Source organism: Sinocyclocheilus anshuiensis, unplaced genomic scaffold (genome assembly GCF_001515605.1).
Source record: "Sinocyclocheilus anshuiensis isolate Anshui unplaced genomic scaffold, SAMN03320099.WGS_v1.1 scaffold708, whole genome shotgun sequence".
Taxonomy (NCBI): domain Eukaryota; kingdom Metazoa; phylum Chordata; class Actinopteri; order Cypriniformes; family Cyprinidae; genus Sinocyclocheilus; species Sinocyclocheilus anshuiensis.
The window spans coordinates 2542502-2559875 of NW_015555881.1; the positions used below are offsets into that span (position 1 = coordinate 2542502).

Here is a 17374-nt window from a genome sequence, read left to right on the forward strand (position 1 = left end):
AATGTTATCCACGTTATATTTCATCTGCAGCAACACTATAAACATTTATAATGATACGAACTTTTAAATGCATCATTATGCAAACACATGAGCAGAGTTCTGGGCATGATAGTCCTGCGACTAGCAGATCAACGTACCTCTTAATTTTTCTCCAATACGGTAGGAAATCAAATTAAACGAAATGTGGATGATGTTAACTGTGATAAGATGATTGACAGGGCAGTTTAAACAGTGACAGAATGCACCTAACTAAGCAACAGAGCGTCCGTTAAAGAAGCAGCTATGACGAAGTAGTTGCCTATGTCCAAAGCTTGCCTACTATTCTTCTACATACTCAAAAGTATGTACTTTTTCTTCACAAAAAGAGTACATACTTTTAGGGCATAGTATAAGTAGGCGAATTGGGACGAAGCAGAGGTTCAGATATTTCACTTAATTTTGGTTGTATATGTCTAAGCATGATGAGACCCGAAAGTGAATTCAGTTCAGTAATGTCTGATATGTGCTCTCTGTGTGCGCAGAGAAAACAGCAAGTACTGTTTAAAAAAAAAAATCCTTGTGCCAGGACATTATCCATTAATTCTACGGACAACCCTAAAAGACAATGCAATGAAATGCAAAATTCCAAGTACACCTGTAAAAAATCAATACAGAAAATTCCCTTAAAGACTTACATTCTCTCTACTTTCTAAATAACAAGTGGGGTTTTCATACCAAGCTGCCAAAGAGCTAAATCTCCCTCAAAATCTGGAGCTGAATTGAACAGTGCAGCATTTTTGCAGCCGGTTGTTATTAGGCGTGGGACCAGGGTGTGGACCAAGCTCCTGATTGGATGGAGCCGGGCCCAGGCCCAATGAACTACTTCAGCTCCATTTGAAGAAACGTGAGAGATTCATAGAGGTTTGTCTTGTTGGTGTTCAGATGATCTGCTGGAGGACACTTTAATACACAAAAGAGAAAATAAAGCCAGAGAGAGAGAGAAAGAGAGGCGTTTCACTTGACATTTCACTGATCAGCATCTGAGAAACATTTGAGCTACTGAAGATCAGCTGAACACATCTTAAAATATTTAAAACTTCAGCTTAGTCTTGAGTCTGTCTCGGTACATGAATCACTCACCTCGTCTTTGATTGAGATACATCAGAATGACTCTCAGGTTTTTCTGCATCATGAGAGACTGAAGATGCAAAATAATACTGCTTATAATTATCCTCATATAGTTTTTATGTGCTGGATGAATTATTGCATGTTAGGAAAGGTGTATGAAGACGATGATAACGTAAAGGGGAGTAAGAAAAAGTTATCTGCTCTCTGTTTATAACTTCAAGTTACTCCAATGATACACAAAAAAATTGCAAGCAACTAAAAAGTGACTGATTATACCACTGTTTGGATTCACTGTGATTTCTGCTCAAGTCTTAATCTCTTCTTCAAGCATTCATCAGAGCTATTAAATACTCACAGTCTGGTTTCAGATCACGCATACTGTTCCATTTAACAAGTTTCTCCGCATTTGCTGGTTTTGATCCACTGGCTTGTGAATCTTCCTCCCTCCTCCTCCTCTTCATCTCTCTCCTCTACTTCTTTCGTTTCTGTGCTTTCCAGAACAAATTGTAGTAGCTAAATAAACTGCGGGGCATTAACGTATTGTTTTCAATAAATAGGTTTTACAAAGCATTTAAATACAATACAACTTTAAAATAAGCACCTTATTATTAGCTTTAAGATCCACAACGATGAAATAAAGCAATGTCCACAGAAACAGTAAATCCAGAGTTGTTGTGATCAGTTTAATCCGTATCACTACAAAAGAAAAAGTGTTTACACGAACCTTAAATAGGAGTTAACTTGGGACGTCCCATAACGTGATCAAGAACTGAATCTCTGTCTGTTTATAGTTTAGTAACCGCATGCCATTTTTTCTTCTTACGTACTGGGACTAGGCTACGTGTTCTCCGGCGCGTAGTAAGCAGACGTCGACAGTTCTTATTTTAAGTGAGTAAAAAGTGACGTGACATGTGGCCAAGTATGGTGACCCATACTCGGAATTAGTGCTCTGCATTTATCCATCCAAAGTGCACACACACAGCAGTGAACACACACACACCGTGAACACACACCCGGAGCAGTGGGCAGCCATTTTATGCTGCGGCGCCCGGGGAGCAGTTGGGGGCTCGGTGCCTTGCTCAAGGGCACCTCAGTCGTGGTATTGAAGGTGGGAGAGAGCGCTATACATTCACTCCCCCCACCTACAATCCCTGCCAGTACGAGACTCGAACCCACAACCTTTGGGTTACGAGTCCGACTCTCTAACCATTAGGCCACGACTTCCCATTTATGTGAGCAGAGCAGCACAAGTGTGCCAAAAAAGTTGATAAGCATCATGCATTTAAAGTCCTAAAAAAAAAAAATTAAAGTTACTGACACACACACACATGCACACACAGACACACACACAAATCATAGACTCCTGAAGCAGAGACGGCACAAGGCTTAAAAATTAAAGTGATATTACATTTTTTATGCATGCATCTTTTTTCATATATCTTACTAGTAAATTACTTTGACAATTAGCCCTTAAAGGTATAGTATGTAATATTGACAGATAGCGCTTGAAATCAGACTCGACGCACACGTGGGTTGCCAGATTGAAGACACAGAGCAGGAAAGATAGATTAATAAGTTGATTTCTCCGCGTTGTGATATGCTTCTGCTCATGGAGATTTTTAGATGGATGCCGAGGCTTTATAGGTCGGGTAGAATGCGATCTCTGACCCAGTTCGTTTGCTGGTTTCAATGGCTGCAGCATGCTGTGTTTTCTGCGAACTGGCAACCCGTCCTGCAAGTAAAGTGTTGTTGTTGTTGTTTTTTGTCAAGTTGTATCATCTTAGGTTGTGCCCCATATAGAACGTTTAAAATATTTGTGTAGCCTACTTATTATATAGCCCACCTCTGTTACTGGACTGAGTTTTATAGCCTATTTCTGAGAATGTTGTGTTCCATAAAACAGACTAAATATTAATTTCTGCTATCTAGTGGTTGAACGTGAAAATAACAGTTTGTTCAAGTCTTATTTTCATGTTCTTATCTTTGCTGATTTCATTACAATACTTGTAAATAATTAGCTTTTAAAGTACCTGTATTTTTCATTGGTTGTATTATATTCTATAGACCAGCAAGAACATCCTGATAATGCAATGCAAAACTTATGAAAGTATAGTTATAGAAATTCTGGAACATACTGCTGGAGGTGTAAATCAACTGTGTTTTACAGTTACAAAACCACCATATGCTCATTTAAAAAAAAATGCATCTTAGTTTTACACATTTCTTTGTGACAGGCTAGGACACATTTGTCGTATAATGTTTATTGCGCACTGCTGCAGTGCAAAACCAACATCAACAATAAACAAAACAAAAAACACTGAAGTATTGCAATAAATTCTACCATGGGCAGAATGACTAAAACATAGGCACTTGTTCAGGTATAGACACTAACACTTTCACAAAGAATCTTTCAGTAAAAATAATACAGACACAAAATCTCTGGTGATCTTTTGGTTCAAGCAGCTCAAAAACAGTGATCATTGTGCACTTGAACAAGACACTTGACCTCATTTATGACAGTAGATAAATAATCTACAGGTAAAAAACAAACAAAAAACATTTTGTATTCCAATCTCATTCTGAATCATTGACTGAAAGTGATTTGAAGAGCATTCTGCCAGTTAGATCAACTGCAGCTTTCTAAAGAGAAAACACAATATCAAGATTTAAATTGTGATTTATACAGATTAATTCCCTGTATGTATGAATTGGGGATTTCTTACCTCATCTTTGAATTTTTCTGTCGCATCAGAAAGACACGCAGGGCTTTCTTGATTAAGAGAAACTGGAAGAAAAAATGAAAACAAGATTAGAAACTGTATTTCAATGCTTTCGACTCTTCTTATCATAAACATCCATATCATGAGATATATGATATTATTATTATTAGATATGTGTGTTTTCTTACAATTTGGTTGAAATATTTCAATGCTGTTCAGCTTGTGCACTTTTAGATGTTCTCTGGATCCACAGGCATTTTCTTTTCCTCCCTTTGTTGGTTTTTCCTGCTGTGCAAGTTTGACTTCATTTCTCAGTGCAGTTTCTTTTCTCTGCATTTCAGTCTTTTCAGTTGCACTTTCTGCTGTAATTTCTTTTTGTTTTCTTGACATTTTACTGTTTGTACATCATAAAACTCATTTCTCAAGTTTCAGAGGAGACTGAATGCACAAGAGCTGCAGAAGATATAAAATATTGCTAATTAAACCTGTAATTCAGACTGAATAACAATAGCATTACAGAGTCCAAACGTTTGAGACCACATTGAAAATCTGAGAACATTTTTGTGAACTTTTGTGTTATTAATTAGTTGTATTTGTTAGTTATTAAACAATAACAAGCAACCAAAAAAAAAAAAACATCTCAGAAAAAAAAAAACACATTAAAAATGTAAACATGTAAATTGAGTAAATTTTGAATTTTGAAAAACAAAGACAAAAAGTATTTACAGGTCACCACTTATTGGTCAGATATAATTAAAGTGTATGCAAATGAGTCATTATTGATTATCTGAACTCCCGTAAAGAGTCAGATTTTCTTGCTTAATGAAGCAAACAAGAGGATCTTTAAAATATTCTCAAATCAAACCGAAAGAGTGACACACTTTAACTCTTCACTCAAATTCTGTAATATAGTTTGTAATTTAAAAATGTTTTAGCTTAAATTAGAACTGTGCAAAATCATAATCTGTATCTAGAAATGCAATGCAATTTCATATATTCGACAGCATTCACACTCACCTAAATCCACGTCTCAAAACTTGTATGAGTTGACAGAGCTCTGTAAATATTTATTCCTTTTTTAGTTCTATTAGTATTCCTATACTTCTATTTGTTCATTTAAATGCATGGAGAAACATCAAACCTGATATCCAGTAATCACAACAAAGATCATCTGACTCAACCAGGAAATGACAGAAAATATTTAGCACAGCTTCAGTGACGCACAAAGTGACAGATCATTCATGAACTGGTCTGACTGCTTTTCTTTCTTTTTATATCAGCCAGGGCTGCATTGCATTAGTGTGAAGAACATTTTAATGATCTAAAGAACCTTTTGTGGAATGGAAAGGTTCCATGGATGTTAAAGGTTCTTTATAGAACCATCAGTGCCAACAAAGAACTTTTTTTTTTTTTTTTTAAACAACAAAAGTTTCTTTATAATGGAAAGTTTCCTAAGAACATGAACATTCCTGAATATGATAGGTTTTTGAAATAAGGTCTGTGGTGGATACTAATAAAAGATTTAAGAAGAACAGGGTATAAACAGATAATATTTTGCAATAATGACCTAGCAAAAGATGAACCCGGAGTGGACATTAAGCAAAAACTCCCACAACATGAAGAGCACCAGTACGCTTCTCTCCAGTATGAGTTCTCTCATGTTTTCTCAAGGTTGATGAGTGAGTGAAACTCTTTCCGCAGTGTGAGCACTTGTACGGTTTCTCTCCAGTGTGAATCCTCTGATGGTTTTTTAAAGTGCTGGCTGTAATAAAGCTCTTCCCGCAGTCAAAGCACAAATGAGGTTTCACTCCAGTATGAATACTCTGGTGTTATTTAAAACTTTGCAGATGTGCAAAACTCTTTCCACAAAACGAACAAACATGAGGCTTCACACCAGCAGGAAGTTTAAGGTGTCTTCTTAAGTGTGAAGCCACAACAAAGGTTTTCTCACACTGATCACAGCTGAATGATTGCACTCCAGTGTGAGAGAGCTGATGAAAGCTTCTGGATACAAAACTCTTTCCACACCGAGTGCATGTGAACGGGTTTTCTCCGTTGTGAACTCTCATGTGATCCTTTAAAAAGCTGTTTAATGAAAGGATCTTTGGGGAGCCAAAAATGGTTATTCTATGGCATTGCTGCAAAAGCCACCTTCTGGAACCTTTATTTTTATTAAAGGTTCTTCATGGAACCATCAATGCCTGACTTACTCTGAGTCTAAACCCTGCGGCGTATGTTCCAGTTGGACACCTGTGTTTTTAGATAGAAACGTTAATGCTGATATTTGGTGCCCGATCAGGAGTCTCCAGCTAAGGCAAGAAAATGAAAAAATCTCTAATCTACATGAAAGAATAAAAACTCAAATCAATATTTCATATCTATTTATTAATTTATTAGTAAGTAGCTGTGTAATAAGTGGGAGGATGTCTAGTAAGCCGTCATGACCTGCTGACTGCACATTAAACTATTACATGACACGGTGACATGTTAGTTCATCAGACTCATAATCAATTATTATGATCCATTTGATCTTCTCTCTGTTCTTGAGGTCGTCCTTTCACATCTGAAAGAAAAGCGAACCCAGTTAAGTCAGCACTTCGATTGTGTAATCAAACAAACAAACAGTGGTTTATGTGAAGTTGCTTTGTAGTCTGAATGTTTGACTGCGATCACATCACCTTAATCACAGCAGTACATGTGCGCGTCATTGAGAGCGGTGTTGTCTCCACTTCCCGGCTCTTCTATCCGCGTCTTGATACCACAAATCGCTCTTCCTTGACAAGTTGGGCCCCATTCGCCCCACTCGCCCCAGCTTGTGCCATCACCGTGTAGCAAAGACCCTCCACTGCATTTGAATCTGGAGAAAATTCAGATGTGACAATATTTTGATAATTATAAAATAATCAATACTCACAAAATGTTTCTTCTTTTTGTTTTTTTTTTGTCACATGTAAATTCATTATGTTCAGCTTACCCATTTTTATCATTAAATAGTAATTAATAGTTATCAAGTAATTAATAGTAATTAAATCTTGGAACCCAATGCAGTTTTACCAGGTCTGTGTTTGATGGTTCGGTTTATACAAGTAAGTTCTGCTCCTCGAATCTGATTGGTCGAGCAGTGTTCCAAGAGTGCTGATATTTAGTCACAGCACTGAGACTTTTCACTGTGTTTCTGACTCCGTGAAGAAACGGAGCGGGTTTGTGAAAGTCAGAGTGCTTGTGTTTTCTCTCGCTCTGTGACCGCTCAGAGCGGGTTTCTCTCACTAGTGAGTAAATGGCATTGGAGGAGAAGAAATATATGAACTAACTGGCGAATTTTTGTCTGAAGTAAAAGTTACTTGATATTAAAGTGGTCATGAATTTAGAAATCAAATTTCCCCTGATCTTTTGACATATAAGAGGTCATTGCACTGTAAAAACATACTGTAAGTTTCAGAACGTAAAGGGAAAGTCCACCCAAAAATAAAAATTCTGTCATCATTTATTCACCTTCTAGTCGTTCCAAACCTGAATGAGTCTTTTTCTTCTGTTGAGCACAAAAGAAGATATTTTGAAGAAGGTTGGTGAACAAACATTTGACAGGAGCCATTGATTTTCATTGTATTATTTCCATACTGCGGCATCTGTTTGGTTACCCACATTCTTGAGGGCGAGTAAATGATGACAGAATTGTCATTTTTGGGTGAATTATCTCTTTAAAACTTTGTTAGTCCAAAAACGGGGTTTATTGCCAAAATGACTCGTTTTTCACTGCCTCCTCTTTATTATGTAATAGGCACCGGACTGCTTGCACAGACAGATCAATGCCTACTTCTTCATCGTCGCCTCTTAGACTCACTAACATTATAAAATAAACAAAAGTAATTCATGACCCCTTTAATTTATTGTTTATTGAACTGTTGTATAAAAGCAATATCACACAGGTTTGCTCTTGTTTTGAATGTCAGTCATGTGATCATCTCTGTGCACAAGCACAGCCATGCTCACATTCAGTGATATTAATTATACAGATTTAACAACAAAAAACAATATGACTTATACCACCACATACTCACCTGATGTTGTTTGCGGCCGTGTCGTCTCCAATTCCTTGGAAAGATTCAACTCTCAGCTGAAAAGCAGTCAAGAAACAACAAGGACACCATTTGATTTCTGTCCACTGACCCCAGCTGTGGAAAAACAGAGTTTTATTGATCAAGTATATTATTATTTTCAAGAAAATCATTTCATTTGTAGCCGTTTCTAACCCTTAATGTAAGAATTCTTAATAAACCTGCTTTAACTGGTTTTATTACTCAGAATCTGAGCCATTACCCTCCTACTTCTGACTGAACTGAGGCGTAGTCCTCATATAAGCCCAATGAGGCTCTCGATGGGCGGATACAGTGAAGACGAATCCCAGTGAGTCCTTTGTTATCATCCCAAAAACCATAGGAAGGTTCACCAACCTTAAAAAAAAAAAAGACAATCCACCATTTGAGAGAGAGAGACACAAGCAGTGTTTTAGAGATAACTCGAACACAACCCATAGTAACATTCATCTTCATGTTCTTTAGTATTAAGAAATCTTAAGCAGGTGCAGTTCCCTGGAGATACCTGCACTGTAAAAAATGATTGTGATTTTAACAGTAAAAGACTGTAAAAATGCTACAGTAAAAACCTGTTAACTGGTTAACAGTGAGTTTCCATACTATATTCAGTGAATAAATGTAATTACATTTAATGTAATTTTACAGTAAGATACTGTTTAAAAAAACACACGTTTTTGGAAGTGAAAAAGAAAAAGTCATTGTATAATTTACAGTGAAAAACCGTAAATTGACACTCCCAGAATTCCCTGCATGACGCTCCATATTTGATTTTTTTTTGTTTAAATAACATGTTTTTTCTTAGTTTTTTCTTATCAGTTGTGTACACTAGGGTTTAATCTTACATCTAATGTTGTTAAATTAATGTTTATTGCATTATTTCAGTATCATGTGTGTCACCGTGATGGGGTTTAGTGTTTGTGTGAATGACGCTGTGCACCTTCTATATATCAGTATTGCCCTCCGCAGCTCGTAGAAAAGCTGTTTGTGATGAGCTTTGGTTCATCATGTGACTTTCTCATCACCACCAGTTTTTGGTGGTTATCAGTGCATTACAATGGTTCAAAACAGATATTAACACTTCAATATGTTGGTTTATTAACATTACATCAGTTAATGAAATACGGTATTTTATTGTGAATTTAAGTTAAGTCTGTAAAACCTAAAATGTTGCTACCATATTTTTTACGGTGAAGTTCTGGCAACCACAGATTTTTTTTTACAGTGTGGATATGAATTAATAACAGCGACTGAACCTTCAGTCACCAGTTCACACGTTTAACCACTAAGAAACCCCCATAATTACTGTAATTCAGTTAAGTAAGCCCGACTTACCTTCAGACTGAACCCTGCGGCATACGTTCCACTCGGACACATGTCCTTAAGCCCCCACGACCCCCAGTTCATCCCATTGGACACAGTCAGCCGCGATCTGTAATATCTGTTGACGCTTTGCGCAGAACGTCTTCCTGCGGTCTGAACACTTACATGCAGCCCATTAATGACTAACAGCACAGAAAGGAAGAGATGCATCGCTGCAGCACTGGCCTTATCAATAAAAATACTGCTGAAATGAATTCTGTTTGGTTTAGTAAACACCCCAGTAAAGGCAACAGTTGTTTGTTTCTTTCTGGGTCGTCTGTGGTCTGTCAGCAGAACCTGTCACTTTCTTTATTGAGCCGATCAGTACTTCTTCATATGCATTTATACAGTTCATCAGTGTTATGACATCCTGCTTCAAACCAATCAGCGCAGCTCTGAGTGCTCGGAAATAACCTGCAAAAATACAAACACTGATCCAACAAAAATATCTGCAGGCCTATGTTTGACCGTTAGTGACCATACAAAGTGTTTTACTTGGTAATATGCCTCTAAAATACTGAGTTGCTTGTTTGACTTTATATCTTTAATGATTCAGACAGAAATATTTAACAGTGGAGAAAATGCCGGGCATTTGCGTACAGGTTTACTGACATTTCCTGATGTAAATATCAATGCTTGCAAGTAAGCACGAGTTAAAGGAACAGTTTGGTTAAAAATGTAAATTCAGTCCTCATTTATTCTCCCTCGTGTCGTTCCAAACCGTATGACTGTCTTTCTTCTGACGGGCACAGTGAGAATTTAAATAGCTATCATAAAGTATTTTCTTGACTGCTGAATATGTCTTCTGAAAAAAACAACAACATAAAAACAAGAATATATATCATATATATCGGATCAATTAACTAAAAAAAAAAATCTGTTTATCATTATTATTGTTCCAGCAAGTAATCAGACAAATTATTCAAAACTAAAATGATTGTGGATATTAAAGTCAATGATCTGCATGTGAACACAATCAGCTCAAATGCTGCTCATTGCCAGTAAAAGCATGAGCCCTTTGAAACAGCTTTGATTGATGAGTTCTCAATATTAATATTAAACAGATACTGTGAGCAGAAATCAACACTGAACACCAGCTCGAGTTCATGATACGAGAGCAATGAGGTCACATGACTCTCCACTTCCCAGGTCGAGTTCTTCCGTTTCCAGCTGATGAAACTTCAAAACAATAACATCAAAAATATAGCCGCAAGCTGCAATCATCTGGATCTGATCACAAATATCTCATGCAGATGATTACTGTAGGTGATATGATTGAAATGTGTGTGTGATACACAGTATGATATTGGATCTTATAGCTCATTTTCCATTTTTCTGATGGGCAGATCTCTATTCAGGATTATGGCTACTGTAATATTTTGCAAATAGTGCCATCTCAAGGTAAATGAAGACATTTTAATACATATGTTACACTCTTAATACATACATATATTTTTTTGCAGTGATTCCACATTTTGAAAACCTTTCAGGGAACAGTTCCTGAAAGAATCATTAATTTATTAGTGTGAAGAATAATTCAATAATCTAATGAGCCTTTTTCTTCTATAAAGAAACTTTTGTGTTTCTACAGATCTCAAAAGATTCTTCATTGAACCATCACTGCCAGTAAAAAAAACATTATTTTTGAGAATTTAGGATTAAAATATGCCCTCAGAAATGTAACTAAGTTTAGGGTAGCATGGATGAAAGTATTGCTCATAAATGTTAAAGTTCACTGTTCATTCCCAGGAAGTGCATTTTACGCAGCGCCTGAAAATAGTCCCCAGCACGCTCTCTGTGCAAGCAGGTAGTCACGTTGGTTATGTTGATGGAAGTTAGCCTATTTTCAGGCGCTGTGTAATATCATTGCGCCTGCTGCACTCATGGTATGGCAGCAAAGTTCCTTGATTATTACGCTAACTGGAAGCCAGTGTAAGGACCTGAGGACTGGTGTGATAAGTTCAGATTGAGGATGTTATTACAGCTGTGATATTATTATTATTATTATTATTATTATTTTGCAGTAATTTGTTCAGTAATTTATTCACAGTTCCTGAATACCACTTATTACCACTAAATGAACATCAGCGCTTTTATAATTTTTTTCCTAGCTGGGTATGGCCAGGATTTCCCCCTCCCATACTGACTAAAGATATAGTCATATTATTAATATTAATAAATATGATATTATGTATTGCATTGCTACCTTAAATATGCACTATATACATGCACTATATACACAAATCAAGTGGAAGTGAAAGAGAAGATTTAGTTGAAACTGAATTTAAATTGGTCATATGATGCGATTTAAATTTGTCCTTTCTCTTTGGAGTGTTACAAGAAATTCGATTAATTGTGCAGCTCTAGTGTGCAGCACATTTTATGGAGGACTGTTTCCTGATCCTGGGAGAGTAGACTACAATGCCGGCTGTTCTGAATACCGTGTTTTTTGAACCTTAAACCGCATAAACATATTTCATTACACCTAATACACCAAATAATGTTCTTTTTAGCAGCAACATCATATGACCCCTTTAAAGGGATAGTTCACCCAAAAATTAAAATTACCCCATGATTCATGCTCGCAAATTTAGTAGTGTTTACTAACCCTAACCCTAACCCTCAAGTCATCCTAGGTGTATATGACTTTCTACTTTCAGACGAGTCCAATTGGAGTTATATTAAAAAATGTCCTGGCTCTTCCAAGCTTTATAATTGCAGTGAATGGGTGTTATTTTTCACTAGTCCAATAGAAGTCCAATAAAGTGCATCCATCCATCATAAAAAGTCATAAAAGCCTCCTAAAGCAAATCCATGTGTTTTTGTAAGAAAAATATCCATATTTAAAAATGTATAAACAGTAATCTCTAGCTTCCACTGCTGTTTATCAGACTGTGAGGTCATTATGTGTTTATTTATTTGGGGTGAAATAAATTTGACAACTTATAAATGCACTGAGCCGATTCACAATCTTATGAGTCATAAGAGTCGGTTCATTTAAATGAATCACAAACACCGGAGCTGTTACAGAATCAATTAGACTCTAATTAGACAATTAGAATTATTACTTTAGTCAAATACGACGTGAAATGAACCAATGTTGTACATGGTAGAATTAATGTAAACAAAGAGTGTAACTTTGTCTATTCTTTTCACACATTCACACGTTTAATTAATGGATTACAGTCTGATTGCAGCAATCAACCATCATCAATAATCTTTCAGCTTCACTCTGAACTGCTGGGAGAATTGATAGTTTTACAGTGCTTTGCTATTTGCAGTTATTTGCAGTTTCCAAAAATTGACTATTTATTGCAAGTGATGTTCTGTAGTATCAAATTAAAAAATCTTCAGAATGTACCATCTTTTAAAAATGTGGTTCTAAATAATTTTGCTGAATTGTATCTCTTTGTTCTGGCAGTTGAACAGAAAGGGTGAATGAAAACAAACCATTATAAACTACATGAACTGTGGGGTATATTATTTTAATCTATACCTTAAACTACTGTGTATAAAATCCAACAATACAGTGTTTTTCATGTGTAGCACAGTTTATTTAAATAATTATATTTGTGTGCATTAAAAGGGTTACAACTTCCACACATATATCATCAATGTAGAAAGGTAATAGAGGATAATAGGATATAAAATAATGTTTTATTTTATATATATATATATATATATATATATTTGTATGGAAATATAAGTTAAAAACAAAAATGTACTATTTAGAAGAATGCAGTTTTATAAAATATAAAAGGTTATTATTAATTAGTTAATTTATTATAAAACAAGATTAATTATTTTCATAATGGTGTGAAACTACTCAGTAGGTGGCGGTAATACGCTAATAACGAGAAAGGGCGGGGCTCTGCGCATGTGGGCGGGGTTTGTGACAATGGCCCCTCCCATCGTGTCTGAGGAAGCTTGTCCCTCTGCCGCTTCCGTGCACGCTGATAGCAGCAGGCAGCAGGAGCAGCAGCAGTAAAGATGGAGAGAGACTCTACGGTCCGCAGAATCAGAGCCCAACAGAAGCAGCAGAAGCAGCCGGACTGTGGCGAGGAGGCGGCCGCGCTGAACGGGCTCCGGAGGCGCAAACACAAACCGGAAGTGAGCGCTGGGCTGCTGGGCGAGAGTTCCGCTGTGCTGCTGCTGCTCGGGTTCGTGTGTTTGCTGTGGCTTCTGGTTCTGCTCTCACTGCAGCAGCTCATCATCAGCAGCCCGGGACTCTTCAACGCGCTCCGGGCCAGGTACACTTTACCATGGTGCAGTCAGGGTACTTTGCTGTTAACTACGGTAATACCATGGTAAATCAGCATAATGCCATGGTATAAAGTACTGTAGTGTTTTATAATATATCACGATCGTTTATGATGTGATAGACTTTAAACTCATAGAATAAAAAATGTAGACATTTTATTGTTTATCATAAAATAAGTTAATTATATTTTTAATGTGTTATAAATAGAAACAAAATACTCAAGTAATTTGTTTATTTACTCGACTGTTATTGTTACTCTGGTTACTGATGACAGTTAACTGATACAATATATCACTGTATTACTATGACAACAGTAACTCTGATTTATTGGATTAACTGGCTTTATGATTTATGAGAAATATTTATTAACTTTAAAGCGTTAATACGGTTTTGATAACACACAAAAACATTTTAAAATCATTTGAGGGGTTTATTTTCAGTGTAACTAGGAATATTTTTGCCATACAGCAAACATGAAGGTGACATGCAATGAACATAAAATAAAGATCTTTTAATTTGAACTAATTAAATCTTGTTTTAAGCATGAACTTAATCAAATGTTATCTCATTTAATGAGTTGTATGTTTAAAACAAGACAAAACAATTTTTAAAGTAACTTATGATTATCAATATATGTTTCTCTTTCAACCAATGATATTGGCTATACTTATAAGAAATACTTATCAATAACTTTTCAAATGAATAATATGAGGATTAAAAGTCATTAATATATGTCTGTTTGGATTTGATTAAACAGAGGAACATAGTAAAAAATATAATATATAAAATAAACAAAAATTGTAATAATTAAAAAAAAAATCATTATATTATAAATAAATCACACACACACACACACACTCATATATATAAAATTGAGGTGATAACGAGGATATTTTCAGTATTATTTTTGCATATACTGAATGAATGATATGTTGGTATTAAATGAAATGTCATGATTTTATTGTGAGCATTTAATTCGTGCATTTAAAATAGAATAGAGTAGAATAGAGTAATCTTTATTGTCATACACCGGTACAAATAAACTATATTTGGCTTCTTCGCTGCAATTAAATAACAGAACTCATTGAGAACAAAACTCATAATCTATAGACAGGTAAATAAATAAATAAATAAACAATAACATAGAATACAGAATAGTTGTAAAGTTGTGTTCTGTTGTGATGTGTGTGTATCAGGAAGCATTTGGAGCGGATCACGAGCGTCGGGCCGCGGACCGTCGGAAGTCCAGAGAACGAGATCACGACGGTGAACTACCTGCTGGATCAGATCGAGCAGATCCGGACTGAGAGCAAGACCGGTCCTCACTCCATCACCGTGGACGTCCAGCGGCCCACTGGATCCTTCAGCATCGACTTTCTGGGTGGCTTCACCAGCTATTATGACCGCGTGACCAACATCGCGGTCAAACTAGAGCCCAAAACTACGGCGCAGCACTTCATGCTCGCAAACTGCCACTTTGACTCAGTGGCAAACAGTCTGGGTACGTATTTACAACGTTTAATCAACGCTTCACAAATGAACCGAGAACGTTTGTTGTTTCATAGCTCAAGAACCCTTGAGTTTTTATGATTTAATGAAGTTTGTCTCAGATGTTTCTCCCTTAATTTAGCTTTCTGAGCGGGTGAGACTTAATAGAGTTCTCGGTTACGTCTCATTTAAGTTTCAACGTTGATACAATGTCAACTTTATGTTCCAATTTTATGAAAGTTTCTTTCAGTAAAAATGATGAAGCTTGATTAAGTGAAGGATAATAAAAGATAAAATAAGTCGCTCTTTCATAACCTACGAGACTTGAATGAGACATAATTGAGAACCACATTAAATATTTACTTTTGTCTCAAGTTTTTCTCCTGAAAAACTGCACTGAAGATCATTAAGGGAAAGAGATAACTTAATAAAATGTTATTGCTCAGAAGTTGCTCTTTCATAATTTGTAAGACCTAAATGAGACATAATTGAGAACCACATTCACCTTTGTCTCAGATGTTTCTCCTAAAAACCTGGCCTGACAATCATGAAGCTTTAATGGAAAGAGTTAATTCACTAAAATGTTTTTGCTCAGAAGTTGCTCTTTCATAACATGAGTCTTAAATGAGACTTAAACGAGAACCACAAAGTATTTAACTTTGTCTCAGATGTTTCTCCTAAAAAATGTATACTGAAAATAATGAAGCTTCATGAAGGCAAAGAGTTGACTCAATAAAATGTTATTGCTCAGAAGTTGCTCTTATGAGACTTAAACGAGACATAATTGAGAATCACATTAGGTATTTACCTTTGTCTCAGATATTGCTTATAAAAACCTGCACTGAAAATCAGTGTCACAAAAGCAGAGAGTTGACTAAATAGATTGTTTTTGCTCAGAAGTTGCTCTTTTATAGCTTATGAGTCTTAAATGAGACCTAAACGAGAATCACAAAGGATTTAACTTTCTCTTAGATGTTTCTCCTAAAAAACCTGCAATGAAAATCATGAAGATTCATGAAGTCAGAGAGTTAACTCAGTAAAATGTTATTGCTCAGAAGTTGCTCTTATGAGACTTAAACGAGACATAATTGAGAATCACTTACCTTTGTCTCAGAAGTACCTCCTTAAGTAGGTCTCTAGTTGTCGAATAAGAGCTATAAAATGAATGTGCAGCAGCTGAGATCGTTTGATGAGAAATGTTTGAGTTCATATTGAGCAGATTGGGTATCTTTAAGCGAATCTGAGCACAGTTTGAGACATTGTTGAAACACGTGAGATTACTAGGGTCTTCTTCTCAGTAGAAACATCTGAGATGCAGGAGACTCTCTGTTTGCTCTGTTTAATCTCAATTCTGTCTTGGAGAAGTAACTGAGATATTAAAGAGATCTCATGTGTGACTGGGTTTCTAGAACAGACTGTTCTTGGACTCATCATTTTTGGAGATACTTCTTGACATGATGTCATAAATTGAGAGTGTCTTCTGTGGAAATCCATATTTCTTCATAGGCGTCCTTCAGCTCTGTTTATTTGTTGTGTTTGCTGTTGTTCAGAGTGACAGTGATCAGATCGAGCAGTTTAAGGTTTCATTGTGTTCGGTGTCGGTGTTCTTTGACTCGTGTCTCATGTCTTTCTCATTTTTCACTGTGTTTGTGCCTGATGTTGGTTGTATATGGATGGGCACATTACATTATTTGCATTATTTAATCTCTATTACTAATGCACTAGTGATATCAGTGCTGTTCATTCCGCTGTCACCTTTGTCCTAAAATCCTGATCCTTAGAAATTTAGGAAGTGAAACTGAACACAAACGGCTTGTGTGTGTGTATTTGCATGCTGGGATCAGTTTGCCTTGAACTTCATTCCTGCTTTCAACCACAAACACCAACCACAGCACAGCAAACCTCACTGACTGTATTTGACTGTAACAATTCTCATGAGAGTCTCAGTCTGGTCAAAAGACCTGCTGCTGATGATGAAAAAGTCACATGAGTGTTTAATTAAGTGACTGTAAGTGATTCAGGCTTGCGTCTAACAGCAGCGTTGTAGTTCTGTCATGCTTGGACTGATTTTATTGGCCGTTTATGATTTGGGTTTGAATTAGGGCTGCATTTGATCAATGGGAAAGTTGTTCCAGGATTTAATTGTGTTGTATTTTACATACACAGATGCATCATGTATATGCTATTTATGCATCTTGCATATTAATGGTTTTATATATTTATACATTTAATTGTGTTTCGAGATTTGTGTGCATGCCTAACACTAGTGTGTGAGTAATAACTGAAGATGCTGTGTGATTAATAAACACCTGTGTGTGTGTGTGTGTGTGTGTGTGTGTGTGTGT

The 17374-nt window shown here is 36.2% G+C and overlaps 2 protein-coding genes and 1 long non-coding RNA gene across 4 annotated transcripts in view; 1 reads left to right on the top strand and 2 right to left on the bottom strand.

Moving 5' to 3' along the window:
* Nucleotides 1–426: 426 nt before the first annotated feature.
* Nucleotides 427–1975, bottom strand: LOC107675728 (uncharacterized). 2 transcript variants are annotated; one of them, XR_001632628.1, is made up of 4 exons: nucleotides 1832–1975; nucleotides 1463–1592; nucleotides 1120–1177; nucleotides 427–939 (listed from the first exon to the last, which is right to left on the bottom strand). It is a non-coding gene; the product is annotated as an uncharacterized LOC107675728 (long non-coding RNA). The 2 variants fall into 2 exon arrangements; XR_001632629.1 differs by lacking the exon at nucleotides 1832–1975 and adding an exon at nucleotides 1709–1817.
* Nucleotides 1976–6201: 4226 nt separating this feature from the next.
* LOC107675712 (vitelline membrane outer layer protein 1-like) lies at nucleotides 6202–9451 on the bottom strand. Its single transcript, XM_016470125.1, has 5 exons — nucleotides 9254–9451; nucleotides 8145–8278; nucleotides 7886–7999; nucleotides 6506–6684; nucleotides 6202–6390 (listed from the first exon to the last, which is right to left on the bottom strand). The coding sequence occupies exons 1-4, from the start codon at nucleotides 9449–9451 to the stop codon at nucleotides 6507–6509; spliced, it is 624 nt and encodes a 207-aa protein (XP_016325611.1). The 3' UTR covers nucleotides 6202–6390; nucleotide 6506.
* A 3761-nt stretch (nucleotides 9452–13212) lies between these two features.
* Nucleotides 13213–17374, top strand: part of ermp1 (endoplasmic reticulum metallopeptidase 1) — a 17015-nt gene continuing 12853 nt past the window's right edge. The window contains 2 exon segments of the mRNA XM_016470270.1: nucleotides 13213–13530; nucleotides 14738–15042. Of these exon segments, the coding sequence (XP_016325756.1) occupies nucleotides 13271–13530; nucleotides 14738–15042 (565 nt within the window). The 5' untranslated portion in view covers nucleotides 13213–13270.

Coding starts and splice junctions, on each gene's coding strand:
- LOC107675712 (XM_016470125.1), bottom strand. CDS start 9,451: ATGCATCTCTTCCTTTCTGTGCTGTTAGTCATTAATGGGCTGCATGTA. Junction 8,279..9,253: donor CCGCAGGGTTCAGTCTGAAG/GTAAGTCGGGCT, acceptor TTTTTTTTTAAG/GTTGGTGAACCTTCCTATGG. Junction 6,685..7,885: donor ACGGCCGCAAACAACATCAG/GTGAGTATGTGG, acceptor AATTTTCTCCAG/ATTCAAATGCAGTGGAGGGT.